This window comes from Podarcis raffonei, chromosome 6, assembly GCF_027172205.1.
Source record: "Podarcis raffonei isolate rPodRaf1 chromosome 6, rPodRaf1.pri, whole genome shotgun sequence".
Lineage (NCBI taxonomy): Eukaryota > Metazoa > Chordata > Lepidosauria > Squamata > Lacertidae > Podarcis > Podarcis raffonei.
Window position 1 is genome coordinate 53995281 of NC_070607.1, and position 23516 is coordinate 54018796.

Here is a 23516-nt window from a genome sequence, read left to right on the forward strand (position 1 = left end):
GCTGACGAGCTGGTGCAGTTCCTAGAAGAGATTCAGAGCTGAACCAGGAAGCTTCTCCTTAAAAAAAATATCCCATCTGCCACAATCAACTCGTCGAAGGGCCTTGGGCAGCCCATTGCTCAGTCCTCTCCCAGAGTATGGTGGTGATAGTAGTGTCCTACCTTCCAGGGTTGTAAAACCTTGCTGAAGGAGATTCTTAAGAAGAGGATGAGGTGGTGAGCCAGCTCCCAGGCTGTACACCAGGAATAGAGAACCTCAGGCCCCATTATAACCTCTCCCCAGGCCATCTTCTGCACCACACTCCTTACCAGCCCTTCTTTGCACCCCCGGTTTTTGACTGGCTGCAATATGTCCTTGAACTCTGATAATGCTTATTGCGCATGGAGGATAGAACCTAGCGTACAACGGTAACATTTACATTGTTGCTCTGCTCACATTTGCCTCTGGCCCTTCCCACCAATGGCATGTGGAAGGTTTCACTGGAGGAAATGCGACCCTCGGGTTCCCCACCCTCCTGCTTACACCAAAGAGAGCTGCTAGCCTAACCTCGTCAAAACAATTTTTTTTCCCCTTCCAGTAGCACCTTAAAGACCAACTAAGTTAGTTCTTGGTATGAGCTTTCGTGTGCATGCACACTTCTTCAGATACACTTGAAACAGAAGTTGCCAGATCCCTCTATATAGTGAGAAGGTGGGGAGGGGTATTACTCAGAAGGGTGGTGGGAATGGGTGATCACAGCTATCTGCCAATCACCCATTCCCACCACCCTTCTGAGTAATACCCCTCCCCACCTTCTCACTATATAGAGGGATCTGGCAACTTCTGTTTCAAGTGTATCTGAAGAAGTGTGCATGCACACGAAAGCTCATACCAAGAACTAACTTAGTTGGTCTTTAAGGTGCTACTGGAAGGAAAAAAATTTTTTGTTTTGACTATGGCAGACCAACACGGCTACCTTTCTGTAAGCCTAACCTCGTGCCACTGTCAACTCCCTCCACTCATCTCTCATCCCTCTGGGTTAGCTGCTGGGCATCCGGTGTTCCTCAAAGGGCCAAATTCATGTTGCAAAGCTTATCAACCAAGATAATGTCTACAAATCCCTTTGAATGCTCTGGTCTTCCCCAGTTCCCTTCAAACTCCATGCACCCCTTCCCATGCATTTGAAACAGGCCTTTTGAGTATTGAAACCCTTGGTGCATAAGCATCTGAGCTGCTGTGTTTGCTGTTTAATTACTGATGCTCTTTGCTGTGCAACCTTCATTAACCATATGCACTTGGGAGCACCTCTCTGCCAAAGTTAGCATAAGCCACTTGAATAAATAACAGCAACATTACAGATGCATGCTAAATGCAAATAAAAGCTAGACATCCATTTCCATTAGCGGCTTGCCTGCAACACAGAGAGCATTAAAGACTCATTCGCTTTGGCTATGGATAGTTATCTAATTTTTTATGCCTTGAAACAAGGCTGATGTGTCCAGATGGAATTTAATATTATTGCTGTTGCACATAATTAGTGTTATGTTTTATTGCACTCGAATGGTGCTAAAGAAAATTATTTGGTGGGAGACATTTGTACTAAGGAGCAGATGTGAGCTGGTGTGATTGTGCAGAGCTTTCTGTAAGTGCCGTTAACTTTCTGCATGCAGCTGTCCCTTCAAAGTAGCAAGTGAAATGCATTAATCCAAGAATGGGCATCTGGATGTCAGTACAATGCCTGTTGCAGCAAAGAGCTTGAGCAAGCAAACTATACTAAGAAGTATTACTACAGTCTGTGAGATCAGCTTTGGGCAGGACACCTTCAGCAAGCCTCCTCCTTGAGTCTTATCTTCTCGCTGTCATTATTGCCACCTGCTGTAAGAGATAGTGTGCCGTTCTGCTGAGTGTTTTAGGTATGGGAAGCTGGAATTAGATGCGAACAAGCATTTGCTTCAACAACACAGGGAGCAGAGATATTTTATGTTCTTCAGCATAGATAGTCACTGACTATGGACTATTTATCCCAAAGCAATTTTCTTCCTAGGGCCTTTGGGAATAGCTCACTTGTGTTTTCAACTTCTTCTTGAGACAGAAGAGCAAAGGCTCTTGAGATCTTTGCAACGGAGTACTTAATATTCTTCCTTGTTTGACAATAAGCAAGGAAGAACTGATGTGAAGACTGGATGACAAATAACAGTTCTGCTACATCCAAAATTGGTCTGCTGTGTTGGCCTAGGAGAAATCTGGAGCTCCAAGTACTGCTTAGACCAGCTATTGTTGTTGTTGTTTAGTCGTTTAGCCGTGTCCGACTCTTCGTGACCCCATGGACCAGAGCACGCCAGGCACTTCTGTCTTCCACTGCCTCCTGCAGTTTGGTCAAACTCATGCCGGTAGTTTCGAGAACACTGTCCAACCATCTCGTCCTCTGTCTTCCCCTTCTCCTTGTGCCCTCCATCTTTCCCAACCTCAGGGTCTTTTCCAGGGAGTCTTCTCTTCTCATGAGGTGGCCAAAACCCAGACATTAATTACATGTGTTTTTATCGAACGCATTTACTCTAAGAGATCAGGGAGGGTGAAAATAAAAGGCATACAGAACCAACACAGAAGGAATTTAGGACAACATTGCTGGTTCAGTGCTGATTCTCCTTGCAAGGTGCAGTGTCCCATGTGTGTTGGTGGGAATCTGCACTTGTTATGGCTATTCTCATGTCGTATGAAGGAGCACATGTGATCCATTGTTTGGTATAGATGGTTCTCCAAGTATTGAGGATGAATATGAAAAAAATAATAATAACAGGGAGACCTGGTATTTGCACATTCTTCTGTGAACCCACCTGAAGTTATCTGCTTGGCTAGACCAGACTCAACCAAATCCCCATGCTCCAGTCGCGCAAATTTGCTCCAGAGCCAAGATTGCAGTGTCCACAGCAGACACTTTCATAATGGAATTGCTTTGGTAATGGAAATCACACTGTAGGGCTGTAATCTTAATGCTTCTTTCTGCCTGACTGTTAAGACAGTGTGCACCTGGGTATCTAGGGAAGCAGTTGCTACTGTATTAAATGCAAACTGGAAAGAGCAAACTGTGAAGTTAATGAGAAACCCAGTTTCTTTACTAAGACCATAGGAGAATGTTGTGATGAAGGAAGGATGCACTCCCTTTTGTCAGCTCCCTTCTCGGTTGTCAGATAAGTATTTGCTATCTATGTGCATCGTTGGTGTTATTTGGATATATAATGGCAACCTGGTCCCCGGGACATTAGATAAATCTGATTCTCAGTATGCAAACTGGACCAGACCCAAAGGGAACAGGCTGCATCTACAATAGTACAAGGTGTGCTGATCTCCAGTTCTAAAGTGTGGGGCACACATTTCCAGGATCCGAGTTTGGCTTTGCAAGACAAAGGTTTCAAAGACCTCCAGAACAAAATGATCTTGTGCCATGGGTCATATAGCAAGCACAGCAGGAGTTGGACTTTCAGCCTGAAATATATCCATATCTCAGGGGTAACTGCTTAGAGCTGATTTAAGTATGATGCTGGGCATGTATTAAAAACAGCAGTAAACTTACTTGTGCAAAATCGCATGCACCCAGGGCACTGTGTCCCCTTCCTTGAATATACAACAAGGATGGAGACCCTGTGGCCCTCCAGACATTGTTGAACTCCATCTCCCTTCAAGCCAGCATCGACAGTGGTCAGGGACGATGGAAGAAGGAGTACAACAACATTGGGAGGACCACACCTTCCCAGTTCCTCCTGTGCAGGTGTCATGAGTCCCAAAGCGTCACTATGCTGAAGAGTGGGGTGGGCAGGCTGAGGCAGACGAGGAAGGGGAAACAAAAAGATGACATAGGGGTGCTGAGACCAGGAAACAGGCTGGTTGAGGCAGGTAATTCCGCTTCCCAGGATGTGACTACTTTGGATGGGGAAGCAGGGTCTCCCTTAGTTACTATGTCATCTTAGGGCAAAAACATACTATATACTAAGACCAGAGGCTGCCACTGTAGAAATACCCTCAGACACATTGATGCAGAGACACTGGGGCATATAGGATTAGAAAAGACTGAGGCACATTTTTTTCTGTCCTGAGCTCACTGGCTGCCACCATCCTGTTTTATTTTTGTTTTGGTTATGAATGTATTGGTCATTTCGGTACCAATTTTTAAAAAATCTCAAAGCAGCCAATAGAACATTACAAAATATCAAAATATAACATGGCTATGAGAGTCAATTACATGCCTTCCCCTTGGGTCTTTTTCTCCCCCAGGACAGCTGCTTTTAAAAAAAATGTCCTGTGGGATTAGGTGAAGGAGGCTTAGATTAATTTGGTGTTAGGCCCATTATGGAGCTACTAGGTAGCAGTGAAGTCCGCTTTAGGACTTACATTCCTTCACTCCAATGCTACCTTAGGTGAAAATTTAATTAGGTCTTAACCTTGGCTGTTGTGGAGTTAATAACTACAATTGAGAAGTTTGGTTAACTACCATTATAAGGCTCTCTCTTTTTGTGGGAGGGGGATTGTTAGACAGCAGCTGCCCTTTTTATGAGGGCCATTTATCTTTTGTTATGTTTAACCTTCCACTAAACAAAGAGGGAGAGAGAATCCTGCAGGAGCAAGTGCAGCTGGTAGCATTCTTGGTGTGTATCTTTTTATGGGTCTCTGCTGAACCTGCTATGAGACAGGAAGGTTAAGAATAGACTATGATCCCGCTTAAGTTACAGTAGCACATTGCTCCCCATCTGCTAATGTAATGCATACTCAGTAGAGTTGGACCTGGGGGTTACCAGTGCAAGTTGGACCTGGGGGTTACCAGTGCACTCTTGTTTCTCTGTCGATTAACCTGGTTCCTCAAGTGATGCAGGCATCCTTGGTATCCACAGTGTTAGAATTGTTGAAATAACCATTATTGTCCCATTTCTCTGGGATGCTTGTGAGAGCCTCTTGCAGACTCCACCTTATCAGGAGGTCCATTCCACCCAGTGTAGGAATCAGGCCTTTGGTGTTGTAGCATCTACCCTTTGGCATTCCCTTCCCTTGAATGTTAGACAGGTACCATCTCTGCTCCCTTGCCAGCACCTGCGAAAGACGTTCCTCTTTTAACAAGCCTTATAAGTTGAGCTCTTTCCTAGTCTGCTTCTGTACTGGAATTGTTTTGAAAGGAGGGGAATAAGTAAATAAATAAATAAAATAAACTCTGTAGGCAGAATGAAAGGGCTTTCATGCGATGAAAAGGCCGGGACACGAGTGACAGCTGTTCCTCTGGCACTGCTTGGCTGCAGTTGCATCTCATTGGCATACCAGGGAGCCAGGAACACTTAGAAGGGAGAGATAGTCAAGGGCAATATCCAATGTGATGTGAGCGGACTCCTGCGCATGCAGCAGCACTTCCTTACCCCACCAAAACTGCACAAAACCTGCTCCACAGGGCCGGGCGACCCTCTGGAGCAGAATGGGGGGGGGCACAGGTGATTCAAGGCAAAGCCAGCTAAAACAACAAATGCATCAGAATAAGGGAGGTAACAGTGCCAGGACTGTTTGGTCAGCACTTGGTAACCACGATGACTAGATATGGGGTTAAATGAATGTACAATTTTCTGTTTGGATGCATTTTGTTACCTTTGACCCCTCAGAAGCGACATGATATGAGACCTAGTGGGCCTACAGAAACCAGTAGGCCAACAGTCACTTTCACATGCTCCTATATGTCTCTCTGTTCGGATTCCAGCTCTGCCCTGGACTGCCGTGTTTGGACCTCTTTCATTCAGCCTCAGTTCTTCCTTCATAGAATCGGGAAAGCGACAACCTGCTTTGTATGATCAGTGAGATATGACCACGCCATCTAGCTATCCTCAGCCATTCCGGATAAGGCAGGTGGTATATTAAAATACAGTATTGCGCTGCGGTCTAAACCACTGAGCCTCTTGGGCTTGCTGATCAGAAGGTCAGCGGTTTAAATCCTGCAACAGGGTGATTGTCCATTGCTCTGTCCCAGCTTCTGCCAACCTAGCAGTTCGAAGGACACTAGTGCAAGTGGTAAATGGCGTTTCTGTGAGCTCTGGTTTCTGATATGGTGTTCCGTTGCACCAGAAGCGGTTCAGTCATGCTGGCCATGAGCCGGAAAGCTGTCTGTGGACAAACGCTGGCTCCCTCAGCCTGAAAGCGAGATGAACACCACACCCTATAGTCACCTTTGACGGGACTTAACTGTCCAGGGGCCCTTTACCCTTTACCTTAGATTAAGATAAGGAGCATTAACAGTAATGACAATTCTATAAATGCATAAATGGAAAACTTATTTGGGAATTTTAAACTCTGGGCCTGGTTCTTAAGTCATGTAGGAACATAGAAATTTGCCTTATATTGATTCAAACTCAATGTTTGCATCTAGCTCAATGTTGTCTACACTAACTGGCAATCCAGAGTTTCAGACTAGTTCTCTCCCAGCCGTCCTTGGAGATGCTGGGGATTGAATCTGCATGCAAAGCAGATGCTCAACCCAGAGTGGTGGCCCTTCCACAAAGCTCTACTTCCCTTTCATTTTATAGCAAGGGTGGTGAATTTGTGCCCCCCTCCATATTTCTGGATTACAATACCCCATCACCATTGATCATTGGTCATGCTGGCTGGGGTTGATGTAAGCTGAATCTCAACATCTGGGGGGCCACACATTCCCCATCCTTATGTTAAAGAGTATGCCTAAATTTTCTCCACTGCCTGATTGAAAACGGTCAAAACTTATGCATTTGGGGAAATGATTTCCTGTGGAAGATTAGCGGTGAAATCAAGTGGAAACTACTGGTGAGGATGGAGCAGGCAGGAAAACGTGTCAAGGGTGCAGAACAATAGATGCCTACAACTCCAGAGGGAGAGGCAGTGAAGGTCTTTACATCCAGTTGGATGGCTAGTTGATGTTTGGAATGACATGGAGATGCATTTTTGGGGGGTTCCAGAATCCTCCATGAGCTCTTTGAGCAGCTGCAGCTGCTGTTAGAGGCAAAGAGCATTAGTGGGAATGACTGGCACAAGCTGGCATCCAGACTTGGCATCTGTGGCATGAAAATCAGGTGACTTTTAGTTTTAGGACCGATTTCGGTGATGTTATTTGATATTGTTGTGCTTGTTTTTATTATAGCTTGTGTATTTTTATCCAGACTATAAGCCACCTTGGATATTTTACTGGAAGGTGGGATACAAATTGTGTCAATAAATTACCTACCTTGGAATGGCAGTAGATTCCACATGCACACAAAAATAGTTGGGTAACGCAGAACAATAGTGCCTTGCCAGGACCTGTTGGTCCAGTGTGCAACAAAAACATACAAATATTAGTTTGAAATTGACCAGCCCTTGTGTTTTTATCACATTTGAGTTGACTGTTCACAAGGATGGCCATGGCAGCTTCCAGTCAAAACTCCTACAAATGCAATCCTATGCATATCTACTCAGAAGTATGTCTTATTAATTTCAATGAAGCTTACTCCCAGGCAAGTGTGCTTAGAATTAATCATAACCTAAACCTACCTTTTTTGCCTTGGATTTTTCAGCAAGTAGGCAATGCTGCTTTTATGGCTATTTAAGACTGTTGCCTTTTCCAGTCTTCATTAATTGCTTTTAGCTTCCACTTTCTTTTTACTGTCTTTGTTTATTAGTTTGCCAGCGTGGGAAATGCAGGAGGTGAGATGAATCTCTGTGTTTCCGTCTTTCATCCTACACTGCAGGTAATGTTCTTAATATCCAGGCTGTTTCCTGACAGCCTATTTATTTTGCATTCATCCTGATTTGTTTGCAGAGAGGTCATATGATATCACATCAAACAATTGTTACCTTACTTATTCCAGTGCATTTTCCTGTCACTTTATAAACTCTAGGGAGCCTGATTTGGGGGGGGGGGTTTGAGGAGCTGTGCAGAGTGCAGAACCCACTTCCATTGCATAAGCCAAGCCATGGCTTGGTGTGAATTGCAGGGTCTCGGAAAAGAGATTGCACTCCTTTTGCTGCTGTGCCACACTGAGCGAATACATACTTGACTTAGAATGTTGTCCAAACCCTCTCCCAGACAAACCATAAGCTGTAAACTATAGGGAAAACCAAGATGGCTTCTATAAACTGTACAACTTCATGCGGGAAGTGGGATGGCACAGCTTTGGAAGCATAAATCCACTTTTAAAAAAACGTAAAATATCAAAACAAAGCCACTTCCTAAATAGCTCTCCACAGCAACAAACAAAAACAGAAACACATTAAGGAAACATCTTGTATTTCGAGCTCATGTTCATACACTTAAAAAACATAAACTTAAAACCATTTGTATTTGCATATAACTTTTATTTTGACATATATATTACAGAAACTACCATTTAACATTTACTTAGTGCCAGTAGTGTGCCAGGCACTTCACAATTCAGAAGTACATAGAAGGCATAGCTTTCCAGGAAAACAACCCAGTGCATTCCCCATGAATACCCCACGCAACGAATGCTGGAGTGCTCATTTGGGGAGTGTGATAAGAGGCACCTTCGCTGTATCTCCAAAGGCAGTAGCACCACCATGCCCCCATGGAGGGGTCAGATCTTGATGGAGGTAGAGAGGCAGATTTGTTTTTTGCCTGGTGCATGATGTGATACATGCAAGAAACCTTATATACCCAGATCCAATAGAAGAGGCCCCCCTATTCTTGGCCTTTTGAGACCAGAACAACAATCCCTGCTAGATGTCTGTATTAAACACCACAGAGGGACATCTTTCCAAATCCCAAAGCAGTCTGTGTATACAGCAGGAGATATAGCTGTAGACTCTTTTCCTCCAATAAACACTCAATTCAGGATCTGCACTTAGAGCTGGAATTCTCCAAACTCCTGGCCATGCACACCACATTGCCATTAAGCAATGTGATTTGAAGAGGACAGCCCCTTTCCCTACTTGTGTTTATTTCCCCGGAAGATGTTCTTTCTTCTTCCTCCAGCGATTCACACGTCCAGCAGTGATTCACTTTTCGAGCGATCGCCTTGCAGGTAAGGAGGCAAGATAAGGAAAAGCAATTCCGCTGGATGCACTGATATCCTGGGTACCTCTGGATTATTAGCTTCATTCCCTTTGAATCCCTGAGGGCAAGGGGGCTGTTAAAGCTGGGTGTGATGCACGGAAAATAATAAGCAGCTTCTTAAATAGAATACAGAACAAAGGGAGAAGATTCATAGCTACATTATGGCTTCAAGTATGTATGTAAAAACGTAACTGTCATCCCCAAAGATTTCCTCAGTGGCTCATGTAGTTTAGACTGCTGAGCAGTCTACTTGGAGAAGCATTGCCTCTACCTATTTCATGGCTATAAACCCAGAGCTGCCACAAGTGTCACCAGGAGTGTTTCCTATCCTCTAGAGGGGCAACCAATTCTATGGCACAGATGGAGACTTTAAGCTGGAAACCCTTGAAGAAATGAGATGGACAGAATATTAGCTAAAGCCTTTAATATATGTTGGGGGGGGGAGGAGGAAATTCAATGCTAGGTAGGAGACAGTCAAATGCTACTGACCAGCCCCCAGAAACGGTGTTCATTTGGAACCTAAGAGGCACCTGCTGCATCAGACCAGTGGCCCATTTAGTCAGTGGTCCAACCAGATGCCTATGGGAAGCTACAACAGCACGCATCCCTCCTGTGGTTCCCTGGGTGTGTACTGTCTCTGAAACTGGAGGTAGAACTTATCCATCGATAGCCTTATTCTTCATGAATTTGTCTAATCCTCTTTTGAAGCCACGCGTTCTTCAAACGTTTAAGCAGTATGTCTCAAACCAAGATGCTGGTGAAGCCCGATCTCTGCCTCTACCCAGAACTCTATGCTCTGAAATTTAAAATGCTTTATCCAGCATAAATTGGGCAAACTTGCACAAATGCTGATTTTGCAGAATTTAGACCGCACTCCTAATTCCATTTACTGGGGAGTGAGACCCACTGAATTCAATAGGATTTACTTCAAAGTAGGCATGATTAAGATTGTCTTGTTAGTCTGGTTTTCCTAATCATGGGGTGAAAAAGCTATGGAGGTCACTGGTGCCCCACTGCTAGTCATTAGATATTTTGGTTAGCCACCTCTGAGGTTTCAGCAGCATTGCCCATCATTTCAGATGTATCTTCACAGTCAAAAGAGCTTAGATTCTTGCTTATTTTGTAGAAGAATCAATGCTGAGATTCTCAAGAAATTAAATTCTGCATCCAGTACCCTAGCCTGTGTTTCTGCAGCTTTGTCGTTTACATATGCCATACCTGCATTCACTGTATCATCATTCATATATATATATATATATATATATATATATATATATATATATAATATTTGAGTCACTTATACAGCAGTTGCTAGCCTGGTCCCAAATGACAGAAGATATGACATGACATGTTTAAATTTGAAGCAACTCAGAATGGTGCAACCTTTTGATCTACACATAATTCTCCATCAGTAGAAACAAAAATTCCTAAAGCGATACAAAGATTTATTGGAGCAATACCTGTTCCCAACAGATTCCTTTTCTCCCACAATTTTACTTGGCTCTTCTTTGGCAGAAATGGCTATTTGTTGAAATAGCCACAAATAGCCACATTGCTGCCACAAATCTCTGTACGCAAGTTCTCATTGCTAGAACTTTTACCATCTCTGTATCTCCATGGACACTCTGGCTGGTGAAATCCACAGTGGTGGACAGCCACTGTGTGGACCAGCTAGTACCAGGGCCTCCCTGCCTCCTGGATTTGCTTTTTTACTCAAATTGTTTGCCACCCAGCCCTTGAGCTAAGTGGCAGGATATGTACCTATGCAGCAGGGGTGAGCAACCTTCTTCTTTCTTCCCTGCCAAGGGCTACATTTCCTTGGGAGAAATCTCCCAGGGCCTATATACTGGCAGCGGGCAGAGTCTGAGCCAATGGCGGGTGGTGCCAAAGATCAAAGTGTTTGGCATAAACTAAACAAATAAAAACCACCCTGCTTCAATTTTCACCATGAGTAGTACCTTAGATTCCCAATCTTTTGTAGATCTACCTAGAAGTAAGCTACCATAGGCTTGATAGATTAGATCCACATAAGTGTACGATGGATTTTTTTTTTGTACAACTGCTGTTCTGAAAAAGATTCTTTTCCTAGTTTAGTATGATACACAAACACACACAGCAGAAGCCTACTGATCTGTTCTCAGACAAATCCCAGTTTTAGCATAGCCAGCGGTAAGGAATGATGAGATGTGCAGCTCGTTGTCAGACTATAGGTTCACTGGAAACAAAATGGGACTTCAGAAAAGTAAGATTGCATTGGGCAGGGATGAAGTTCAGCATGCATCAAGACATAACCATTACAAACCTTAAGGCCATGACAAAGTTAAATTATTGTTAGCCAAATCAAACATTTTAAACAAAACAAATATTGCTGGCATGCACATTCAGAAGAAATCTAGGCGGTGTGACTTTTTTAAAAAAGCAAACAAACAATGTACAGAAAATGCATACATTGCTTCTAAGTATTTGTCTTAAGAGCTCTTGGAAACCAAGAAAGAGATGAAAGAAGCTACAAAGTAAGCTTTTGCCTTATAGCTTTGTAAAGGGAGGAACTGCAAAGCAAGGAAAAGGAACCCTTTGTGCTCAAAATCTTGGCTTCACTGCAGTCAATGCAGTTTTATCCTAGTTTAAAAGCTATACAAAACAAGAGTTAAGTAAGCAATGTGGACAGGTTGGTGGAGTGTTGTAATTTTTTTGTAGCTAAGCAGGACTTTGCAGCTAAAGACTTTGAAAACCAGAACTCCTTCAAATGGCAAGTTCCAGCTCTGCACATTTGCTTGGAGTCAAGGACAGCTCCAATCGTGCACTTCCAAATCCCATCAATTTCAGTGGGAGACATAAGCACACGCTCAACTTTCACACTAAAACCTGTAGGAAATGCAGCCTGATCTTCTGCATATTTACTCTGATCGGATTGCATTTATTAGGGCAAAGTTAGAGCACCTGTGGCCCTCCTTACAGCTCCCATCATCCCTGACTACTGCCCATGCTGTATGGGGCTGATGGGAGTTTGTGTCCAATAACATCTGGAGGTCTACAGGTCCCTCATCCCCCATCCCTATCTTACGTTAGGGGTAGCAATTCATGTGCTGACTTTTTGACGCCATTTGCGTCAAAGGGAATTGAAGCTTTGGGCTAGTGATTGTCAAAGGGGTAAATAATTATAATGGAATCAAACAAAAAAAATGCCTTCCCCAATTCTTTCAACAACTTTTTGCCCCCCTCCCAAACTGCATACACAGACTACCTGGTCAAGGTGGACAGCAATAATGCTGACATGCAAGGAACCAAGAGATCTCTGTTGCATGAAAAGAAGCGTATTCATAACTTCTGCAGTGGCTGGCGCTCTCCACTGACAGAGAAGAATCACTGCAACTAAGTTAAAAGTAAGTGAGGACATGAGAGTGATCAACTAATGAGTACTGAGCTCTATGCCTGATCAAGGAAATAATCTGGTGGATGACAAATAGGTCTGCATATACAGTGGAACCTCGGCATCTCAGAAGCCGAACGTTTTGGTTTTCGAATGCCTAAACCCGGAAGTAATTGCTTCCATTTTCAAATGCGCCTCAGAAGTCGAACAGCTTCCGCTGTGTGTTTTTCAATTTTCTCAGTAGATTTTGCTGACTGCCCATTGCTCCTCAGTTTTTGAACGTTTCAGAAGTCAAACGGTCTTCTGGAATGGATTATGTTCGAAAACTGAGGTTCCACTGGAATGAAATATTTTAGACAATGTCTCACTCGGCCGCCCCTTCTGGGATAAGCTTTGTCTAGGTGTATATCTACAGATCTTTGAAGGTGCTACTCATGCACAGGAACAAATCTACATGATCTCCCAATCAGCCACATGATTATTTCAGCACTAGAAAAGCATAAGGCAGTGGAAGAATTGACAGCTGTACTGAGCAAACAACAGTGCTGTGCATGCTGCTTGACCTTCTGCTTTCTTTAGGAATGGAATTGCAAAAGCTGAGATTATGCTGGTCCTGAGAATGTTCTGGAAAAGGACTTGTCCTTCTTAAGAGATTTCAGGGAGGAAACAACATCCCTTGCTTTTCCTCCGGCAGCACCATGAATGTAACCAACCTGTTGTTTCTCACTCCCCCCCCTCCGCCCCCGGTGGTCTCTTGAAGTAATAAATCCTCTCCCATACTCAGTTCCACCTTTTTAAATACTATGCTGTGGATTTCTTGTGTCTGAAATCTCCATGTGGATGGTTAATAAGCTGGTGTCATATTGGAAGGTGATAAAGAACCATCTGGCTTCCTTTGGTTGTTTCCTGAATCCTCCTTGACAAGTGTCACCTCCCAGGAGCAAGTCAGTGGCTGGGATGCAAACGGCCAGTGACACTCTCCTTCCCGGTCACTGGTTGTTGAAGAAGCGCCGCATCACAAAGTGGCCCAGCAAAATCACGGCGGCCACTGTCACCACGTACTTCCAGTAAACATTGCTTAAGTCCAGTGCTGCCGCCTAGAGGAGGAGGGGAAAAATACTGTTACCTGCAGAAATGTTGGGAGGACCCATTCCAGGGCAACCACAGCAATTTCTTGGCATGTATTTCCCCACTCCCTGAAAGAAAAGTTAGATGCCAGGAAGGTGCACCAACAGCTTAAGGAAGGCAAGCCTGAGGTTGCACAGGTGCACCAACAGTGTCGATCTGGCACCTACCCCCAAGGCCCTGCACACCCCCGATCACACACCCCAACACCTTCTCAGTAGACAGCAATGACTCTACTGTTGGGAGGGCAGCAGCCTGGCATTGCCCTACTGCGCCCACTCCTGCCCACCCCAGATCAGCCCCAGCATATGTTCATAGTAAAAGAAATGTGTGTGTGTCTTTTTAAAAAACCAACCCACTCATCTTTGACATCTGGTTCACTTACCCATCCTCCCTGTTGTGCAATCCACTGGGCAATGCGGTTTCTAAGCACAAAGTCAGCCATGTAGCGGGCGATCCTGCTTAGGAAGCCGGTCAACCCCTGCTGGTACACATGGATTGCCATCCTGTAGCCGAAGCCCAGCAGTGCTATCACACGACCCCAGTTGATGCCGCTCTCAAACAAACTGCGGAAGAGACCATATTATTATTATTCTTAGAAAATTCAGGCTACGTTTTATGGCCAGCTCTTTGCTACCCTCTACTGAGGCACAGCTTGTTCGCAGTCTGCTGCTGTAGCATTAAAAGCAACTTTCTGACCTGCCCCCTCACCATTCAACAGCGTGCTAGCGTCTTCCCCTGAGCAGTGCTAAGGCACAAGGCATATTTAACAAGACTTTTATATTGCCGAGGGGGGAAAAGGCTGTGTATGTGCCTTCAGTCACTCGGATCTTGTTCAAGCTGTTCCTCCCAAGAATCCAAATGTACACAGATTACTAAAATGTAGATACTTTCTATTGAGATACTTTTCTACAGCTGAGAAGTGTGCGTCCCGGAAGGCCAGCCACATGGGCTTCTCAAGGGCTGCAACTCCTCTGGAAGTGAAGCTTCCATCATTCATTCTGTTTCTAATCTACCCTTCATCATAAAGGGATCCCCGGGCTGTGTACAGCAAATGATAAATACGACAACACAGCAAATATATATGGGGGGCGGGGACCAGAGACCATGAAAACATCTATCTTACAGTTAAGAATCACGATGAAGAACAATTCTCAGCTCACTCCTCCCCAAACGCCTGACAGAACGAAAAGGTATTTACTTGACTATGAAAATGTGTGGCCAATCCACAGCTGGGAGGCCACAGTAGAGAAGGCCCTACCCAAAGTCACCATGTTAGGTGGGACCAGGAGTAAGGCCTCCTCCAGATTGTAAGACTTGAGATGGGAGATATTGGGAGAGGTGCTCCTTCTATAACATGCAATACAAAGAGGTAGAAGCATCCCTAGACGGCAAAATGGACTGTCATTTCAGACTGCAGGTGGTGATGACTTTTTAAATATATATAATATTCATACAAATATACTAATATTCATACAAATAAAAATGAAGAAACAACTTTGTAATAAATTTACACTTAAAAGCACACATGCGCAAATATAGTGCTCCCCACCTGTGGCTTCAAATGGTACCTCTCTCCCCTAAATTCTGCTTGAAAGCACAGGCCAAGCCTGTACTGCCTTAGCTGTTTTAATTCCGAATTTTAGATTGTTGTAACCTGCCTTGGGACCTGCTGGCAAAGGGTAAGTAATAAATATTATAACAATAAGAATATAATGAGATCTGCTTCCAAAAGTCATATTGGAACAGGGTTAAGGCTCAGTCACGTAATTTCATCCAAACAGAAAACAAATTTTCTTCTGTTTGTACAGCTGCAACACCACATTATGTTCATACTGCGAAGTACAAGCACTGGTCTGTGGCAATGAAAAGCACAAAAAGTGATGGGCTGTGGCAAATCCTATCCTCAGTTGCAACCCATGGCGCCATTTACACTGGATAATCTGCAGTTGAATAACCCAGCAAATGAATCTGACCCTGTGTTCAATTGCCAGCAACATGGTCGAAGGAAAACAGTGTTCACTCTAGAAGCAAAGCAGCACATACTTGGATGCCTTTGGCATCCAAGAAGAAAAGGGGAAAAAATAAGACTTGTGAAAGCTGAGAATTGCTATCCACATAAACAGCAAGACACATCCCATATGATGCCTGCTCTGGCACTTAAATCTTCAGGATAGCTCTGCTCTGGGTACCACAGTCTTTAGGGGGAAGGAGTAGGGCCTTTTCTGAGGTGGCACCATCTACAGAACTATGCCACCTCTTTTTGCAGGATGCTCGGAGATGTTTGCCAGTCAACTTGGCTAATATTTAACATGCATTTCAACTTGATTGTTAGTGGCTCAGAGAAGCCCTTTGGCTGACTGGCAGAATAATAAAAAAATCACAACAGGATTATCATTATTTTTGTGATGGTTGTTGTTGTGCTTTTTTAAAAAAACAGAATTATAAGACAAAATGAGACTTAAACATGGAAGCATGTCTCATTAGGTTGAAAATTTGTGTGCCATTGTAAAAAGTTTAGCAGGCATAGTATGGAATGGAGAGAGTTCACACACACATCATCACTGAAAGAGAGGGAAGAGAAAGCACTGTAGGTTAATTTACCTGGTTGCAGCACACTGACCACCTCAAGGTGGCAAAGGGGTGAGAGCAACGCTGCTTGGCTTCCCAAGGAGGGGAGAGCAGGAAGAGAGGACACAAGAGACAGTTAAACAACATTCACAGGGAACGAGTATGGGTGCACCCGTCTATAGGCATGTATGTGCTGTGGGTCAGGGAGCAGAAAGAGAATTATGAGGGAGACCTCTGACCCAAATCCTTCTTTTGGCAACTGACCACCATGGACAAGCTCAGGGCCGCAACAAAGCTGCTTTGTCGCCAGACCACCTATGGTAATTTTCCTACCTGCCTGCTGGTTTAGAAAGACCTTGGCAAGAGGGAATGGGTTGATCCCTTCACTTTGCAACATGGCATGGAGAGGGTCCAGGTGTTTGGCTCACTACTTTGAGCAGAGTTTCTGCAAAATCTCCTACCTTGCTCACACAAGTGGCGTGAACATGCAATTAAAGCTGTGTGGGTCAGAAAATGACAGTCAAGATGGAATCCTTGTAGTGGCAGAATTTTTTCCTTAAGGACCAAAAATGGGTACGAAGTCCCTTACTAAATACTGCAGTTACGTATCTAGTCCACACTTACTCCCCTGTTTTAATCCCCCACTTTTCTGTAATGACTTTTGTGAAATATGCTACTATTGAAATGCTTAGTAATTTATCAGCTGCAAGAACATCGTAAGACCTGGAGGACAATAGCCTGATATTTATAAATGAAACAAGTACGTTTTTAAAGTTGCTGTCCTCCAACACCAATTTTTGTCGTCATTATCATTATTCTTTTTCCAGAGAATGTGAATGCAATGACCCACATCTCTCTCTATACGTCTTGTGTATGTTTAATTGTTGTTCGGTTATATTGTTGTCCTTTATTTCTTTATTGTTGTAGGTTACTGATGTATATGTTTTTATTTAACTAAATATATTTTTTAAAAAGAAATAATCTCAATTAAAACCAAAACAACATCAATAAAATCAAAGCAAACTACATTAAAGCAACAAGCCCAAAATTTGTCTCAATATGCTCCCTCTTCTTATGAGGGAACCTAACAGAGCAACATCTGAGAGCTCTTCATATCAGAAAACTGAGCCAGCCTCTCACTTTTTGGGGAGGGAAAAGTAGAGGCTGGGTGACCTACCTGGAGGCTATTTTGACGAAGTACTCATAGGCATTGTCCCTGGAGGGCTTCAGTGACTTCAGCATCTCAGAGAACTCGCTGTCATACCGTGCATTGATGTCATCCCCTATGGTGGCCAGGCGCCTGCCCACTTGGTTGTTGATGCTGCCCAAGAGATGAATGACCATGTTAGACATGCCTGTGGAGGCAGACTGGCATGTGGCTTGCATTTTGGGTATAGGTTTCAAATATGTGCTCTTACTTGTCATGCTCCGGCTGCATCACAGCTATTTCTGGATCTATGGGCACTTCCTGCCCAGTCTGCTCCTGCTCCTGTTGGTATCGATAGAAAACATAGCTCTGGAAGACCTCTTCTGTCTGCTGTGCCACCTGGTCTTCTGCAAAAGGGAAACAAGGAGGATAAGAAAACAGGCACCTCCATCTAGAGCACAACATGTGGCATTCCAGATGCTCCAGCTCCCAGGAAATGCAGTCTGGTCTTCTGCATATTTACTCTGATCGGATTGCATTTATTAGGGCAAAGTTAGAGAGCCTGTGGCCCTCCTACAGCTCCCATCATACCTGACCACTGGCCACACTGGCTGGAGCTGATGGAAGACGGAGTCCAACAATGTCTGGAGGGTCATGGAGTCCCCATCCTTGCTATATATGGGAGCTGAACTCAACTGCCTTATTCCACATGAACCTGGCCATCAACTGAGATCTGCTTTTGAGACCCTTCTCTGGGTTTCCCCCTTTGAAGGCTAGGCAAGTAGCAGTGGGTTGTTGTTGTTTAGTCGTGTCCGACTCTTCGTGACCCCATTGACCAGAGCACGCCAGGCACTCCTGTCTTCCACTGCCTCCTGCAGTAGCAGTGGGAGACAGGGCCTTTTCTGTGGTAGCATCCACCCAAGCTCCTTCCCCAAAATTCATCAGCACTTCATTTTCTATCTTTTAGGTACCAGCCCAAGCCCATCCTGTTCTCTTGTGCTTTTAATGACTTTAATAAACAGTATTTGAGGTCCTTTTAAAAAAAATATTTCTGCAATTTAATAATTGCTTCATCTGGGTTGTAATATCCTAGTCTTCATGTTTGTCCATTCTGTGAAGGACTGAACTAGACATGCCATTCAATTGCCCCAATGGGAATTTCCCTTGGAATGCAAATAGCAGGTTTGGAGAAGTGATTTTTGCAGTGCTGGTAGGAAGAGAAATAGGTTTAGAACAACAGCAACACTGTTTAACCCCAAGGGTCCAAGGTGCTCAGGCTTCCTTGTGGCTGCTTATTTATATAACAAAAAACTTGCACACTAAGTTGCATCTAGTTGGCCCCAAGGTGAACTACTTTGAGGAATCAGATTCCTGATCAGCTGCACCTGCTGAATTTTCTTCCTGTGCATAACTACTTAAAGGTGCAGGAGTCTTGTCTTCTGGCACAGGGCCACCCTTAACTGTTGCACATATACCAAAGCAAAATTTCACTGGAGAACAATGGCAGCGGTTGACTCACATCCGTTTTGAGGAATCCCGAATCTCAGACTTGAATCTGTTTAGCAAATTTGCACTTGGATTTCATTACTCTAATCTCTTTCGGTTTCATGGAACTGGGCTGTTTCCAGCTAAGCACCGCTTGACTCAATGTAGATTCACCCCTGGCAGAGATTCACTTCTGTTTTTGTTACAGGTAACAAGGAAAGACGGGAAACCGACAAGGTGTGGCATTCTGGAATTCTGTCTACAGATACAAATGGAGCAAGGAGGTGGGGAAGATACTGTTGTGGTTTTTTAAAAAAAATAAGGAAGACTAACTGTTCTCTGACACTCCATCTCAAAGCTAGGTGTGGCTGAACAGACTTGGAAAAATCCAACCTTTCTAAGGTCTACTGCCTGAATTGTCACAGTTGTGAAGAGGGTCAAAGCTGAAAACGCAGTGGCTGAGGACTGAACAACTAAGTACAGTGGTACCTCGGGTTACATACGCTTCAGGTTACACACGCTACAGGTTACAGACTCTGCTAACCCAGAAATATTACCTCGGGTTAAGAACTTTGCTTGAGGAACAGAAATCGCGTGGCGGCGGCGGCACGGCAGGTCCCATTAGCTAAAGTGGTGCTTTAGGTTAAGAACAGTTTCAGGTTAAGAACGGACCTCTGGAATGAATTAAGTACGTAACCAGAGGTACCACTGTAATAGAAACATGGAGAACGCCAATTTACTGATGGCGCATCCATGAAGCTCTATAAGGAATGAACCTGTAGCAATTCAGGTGTTGGTGAACTACAACTCCCATCAACCCTGCCCATTGGCCATGCTGGCTGAGTTTGATGTGAGTTGTGAGTCCATCAACATTTATAGGAAGATCCCTGAGACAGCTCCCTCTTTGCTGTGTATCAGAGCCCAAGCTAGACATTCAGCAGAGAGGCGAGTCTGGAAAGCTCTGTCTTTACTCAATTCTCATCTCAGCATTGGGCTTTCTTTAAAGCTGCAAAAATCCTGTGAAAGGCGCTAGGGACATGTCTTACCGGAAATCAGGGTTTAATGCAGGCCTCTGATGCCTCAAAGTAGAAGGGAAAGGAAAACCACAATTTGACAGAGAGAAGGTGGGGGTGGGAGGAAGGAGTCAATTCTTTCCCCTGCGCTCACCCTCACCCTCCAGCTCCTAGTAGCAGGCAAGCAGGAGCCATGGAATCCCAGCTTGTGGGGCACAAACATCTGGCAGGGGAGTGAAGCGAAGTGGGAAGGCAGGGAGAGATGCTTAACCCTTCCCCACTGCTGGAAATTCTGTCTTCTGCCAGCTATTCCCCCCCCCCCAGATGTTCAATGGAGATCTGGGTCTACTGCCAAATGATTAGATTAGGCTATGCACCCAGACTGCAGACACAACCAGCGAGATTAGACAAGGCACATTCCATGGATTTTGGACAAGTACAGTCAAGTGCAGAGTCTGCTCAGCAAGGATTTTACCATCTCCACTCAGTTTGACTTTCCGTATCGGAAAACACGAGTGTGCACACTTCTGTTCATTTAGTCAAATGGACAGCTTTTAGACTAGTCACATTAGCATTCCCAGCTTTAACTAGGAAGTTCCGAAAGGAAAAAGGTTCCATCCCATCTTTCAGCAAGAGCAAGCATTTCCTTTTACACTGGGGCAAGGGCAGGGAGCTACCCTCTTTGTGCCTGGGCTGTGGTGAACGGGGGAGGGGACACCGTTGGCTCTGTTTGCTTGCCTGATGTCCTGAGAGAGGGATAGGGAATACAGGGCTGAAAGCCAAGGTTAAAGACGGTGACTGGGTTGAGTGAGATGGTCTTAGGCCAATCAACCACCAAATATTATATATTAGCAACTTTTCTCCCTTCTGTAGCCTTGATGATTGATTTATTGAACCTATAATAATAATAATAATAATTAATAATAATTTGTTATTTATACCCCGCCCATCTGACTGAGTTTCCCCAGCCACTCTGGGCGGCTCCCAATCAAGTGTTAAAAACAATACAGCATTAAATATTAAAAACTTCCCTAAACAGGGCTGCCTTCTAGTATATTCTATACTAGGTAGTATTAATACGCAGGGATCTTTGGGTCCCAAAGCAAAATATAAATAAGCAACAACAAACCACTATTTTGTACTTTGTGAATACATTTTTAAAGATCAGTTCCAACAGTAGGATAGGTATTCCACCATGAAGTTAGAACCAGCATGTAGCACAGTACAGGCATGTCCAACTGGTCGATCACGATCCTGGTCAATTGCGTGATACTTATCAATCTCACAATTTTCTTTAAAAAATTAAAAAACTCAACAACTTAGGTCAGGGGTAGGCAACCTAACACCCATGGGCCACAAGCGGCCCACGGGGGTCGTTTAACTGGTCCACAAACTGCCCCTGAACCAAGCCGCCCACTCAGCAAGTCCCCGCGCACTGCGCTAAACCGGCGCAGTGCGGGGACTCACTTCCACAGTGCCAGAAATTGCATCTGTGCATGCTCAGACACCGGAAATTGCGGCCCAGGCGTGATCCGGCCTAGGCGAGGTAAACCTTGCTGACCCGTGACTTTTGTGAAGCCCCCCCCCCAAAGATCAACAACTTTGGTTAATCCAATGGGTAGATCACTGCCATTTTTTTTTATAGTGGGAGTAGATCACTCCCACTCTTGGGAGTTGGACATGCCTGGCACAGTAGATACAGCACTAACCTGAGGAAACCCCAGTTGAAATCTCAGCTCAACCATGAAGTTGACTAGATGACCTTATGCCAGCCACTCTCAGCCTCACCTACCTCACAAGGTTGTTGTGAGGATGTGGGGAGAGGGGACCATGTGCTCCATCTTGAGGACATCACAGGAAGGGCACCATAAAAATGTAGCATCCTTACTGAAGTTTGTGAACATCATAGGCCACTTAGCCCATGCACATCGAAGGCAGCAATCCTAGCCATGTTTCCTTGGGAGTAAGCTTTGGTGAATATGGGACTTACTTCCTAGTAAGCATGCCTCGGATCTTGCTAAAAGACTTCTTAATACAGAAGAGCTGTGCCTTCCTTTGCCTTCCCCTCATGACCCTCTGATGGGGCAAGAGCCATTTGGGTCCAGAAGCAAGTTTCCTGCACAGATTGCCCTTCTAAATCCGCCATCTATTAAATGGAGGTAAAACTATACAGTGCTCCTGAAATCTTGCACACATTGCTGAACACTTTGGTCTGTTGGCTCCAGCGTGGCCAAGTGGAAGTTTATATTAGGCTGCAAATCAGGTGAAAAGTTAACTCCTTGCTGTATGCAGTGTTATCAAATCTTTCCCCGGCACAACTTAAAACATGACCACAACAAGCTGCAAATGATTATATTTACCACTTGGAAACTTTACAGAGGTGTACATGCTACCACAAAAGGAAACCTGGTCATTTGTAACAAGGAGTGAGAAGTATATTTTTTACCACCAAATCTCCAAACTTCAGGGAAGCGGCTATGAAGTAGAAACTGAAATTTCATGTGACTGGATGCTACATTTCCCGAACTGTTATCTGCAAACCATGTTCAAGTTTCCAAGAAGTTAAACAGTCATTTGCATCAGTTAATCAATAACTACATTATAGTATGAAGATGCAAAGTGCCATGGAATTCTTAAGCATAACTTTCATTGAAAGAGCCCTTTCCCCCTCCCCCTGGCCTTTTTAGGGTCTAACTCTTTCATGAGATGGAGGGAGCAGGGTGGGGTGGAAGATGCTTCATCAAAGAGTACGTTCAGTAGGTTAGGCAGTTTAAAGTGAACATCTAAGCAACTGTCCATTCAGTAAGATATTAGCCGTGTTTGCCCATCATAATAAGCCACAAACCATGACTTACTGTGTATGCAATGTATCCAATTTATTCCTTGCCGCTAGCATTGTGAGGAAACAACCCCTGATCCCTGGCTTAGCATTATACTGGAACTAAGAACTGTGGTTAACAATGATCTGTGGCCCAGGTTTGCTCTTGGCTTACCAACAGTGGTTTGTGGGGAATGAAACAAAGCAAGACCCATTTTCAACTTAATGCTAAGCCAAGGATTGTGGCTTGATTCATTCCAACATTAATGGGGACGAGGGAAGTTGAGTGAAATTTATTCCTTTATGGTATGCCACAGTTTATGGTTTACAGTAACATGAGAAGGCAGCCATAGTCTATCCTGCTCTGCACTTTCCATGCTGTTGATGACCCAAGGCACCAGAATATCTATGTGAATTAGGGCTGGGCGACATCTGGTTTTCAACAACATGATATATCACCAGCTAAACTTTGTGATATAGTCATACCTCATGTTATGTTTGCTTCATGTTACGTTTTTTCAGGTTGCATCCAGCGGAAAGGGTTGCTTCCGGGTTTCGCCGCTCGTGCATGTGTGCAAAATGACGTCACGCGCATGCACAGAAGTGGTGAATCGCAACCCGCGAGTGCGCAGACGCGCCGCTGCAGGTTGCGTTCCTTTCATGTTGTGAATGGGCCTCCGGAACGGATCCCGTTCACAACCAGAGGTACCACTGTACTGATAAATCACAATGTCTGAAATAAGGATGGAGCTATGTAGAGGCAATGGCTGGCTCCACGGTTTTCCCCACTGTGATTTTTGTGTAGTACACACAAATCATGATTTACAATATATTGCAAGGTCAAAAATATGACATGAACTTGAAAATGGTTTTGGATGATGTATTGATATATTGCCCAGCCCTGATGTGAACAAGGTAAGATTGCCCATGGCTGGCAAACCATGATGGGTGTCAAGCAGCTC

At 44.3% G+C, this 23516-nt stretch overlaps 2 protein-coding genes and 1 long non-coding RNA gene across 4 annotated transcripts in view; 2 read left to right on the plus strand and 1 right to left on the minus strand.

Moving 5' to 3' along the window:
- OARD1 (O-acyl-ADP-ribose deacylase 1) overlaps nucleotides 1-13125 on the plus strand; it is a 49621-nt gene extending 36496 nt beyond the window's left edge. The window contains exons 5-6 of the mRNA XM_053392999.1: nucleotides 7632-7700; nucleotides 12975-13125. Coding sequence (XP_053248974.1) covers nucleotides 7632-7665 — 34 coding nt within the window. The 3' untranslated portion in view covers nucleotides 7666-7700; nucleotides 12975-13125. The remainder of the gene's footprint in view (nucleotides 1-7631; nucleotides 7701-12974) is intronic.
- The window catches only part of BAK1 (BCL2 antagonist/killer 1), a 34204-nt gene continuing 23812 nt past the window's right edge, over nucleotides 13125-23516 (minus strand). For both annotated transcript variants that reach the window (XM_053392994.1, XM_053392993.1), the window contains exons 3-6: nucleotides 17510-17645; nucleotides 17269-17412; nucleotides 13906-14086; nucleotides 13125-13492 (exon numbers count right to left, since the gene is read on the minus strand). In XM_053392994.1, the coding sequence (XP_053248969.1) occupies nucleotides 13385-13492; nucleotides 13906-14086; nucleotides 17269-17412; nucleotides 17510-17645 (569 nt within the window). In that variant the 3' untranslated portion in view covers nucleotides 13125-13384. The remainder of the gene's footprint in view (nucleotides 13493-13905; nucleotides 14087-17268; nucleotides 17413-17509; nucleotides 17646-23516) is intronic.
- On the plus strand, nucleotides 17827-19045 carry LOC128416013 (uncharacterized). Its single transcript, XR_008331116.1, has 2 exons — nucleotides 17827-18032; nucleotides 18129-19045. It is a non-coding gene; the product is annotated as an uncharacterized LOC128416013 (long non-coding RNA).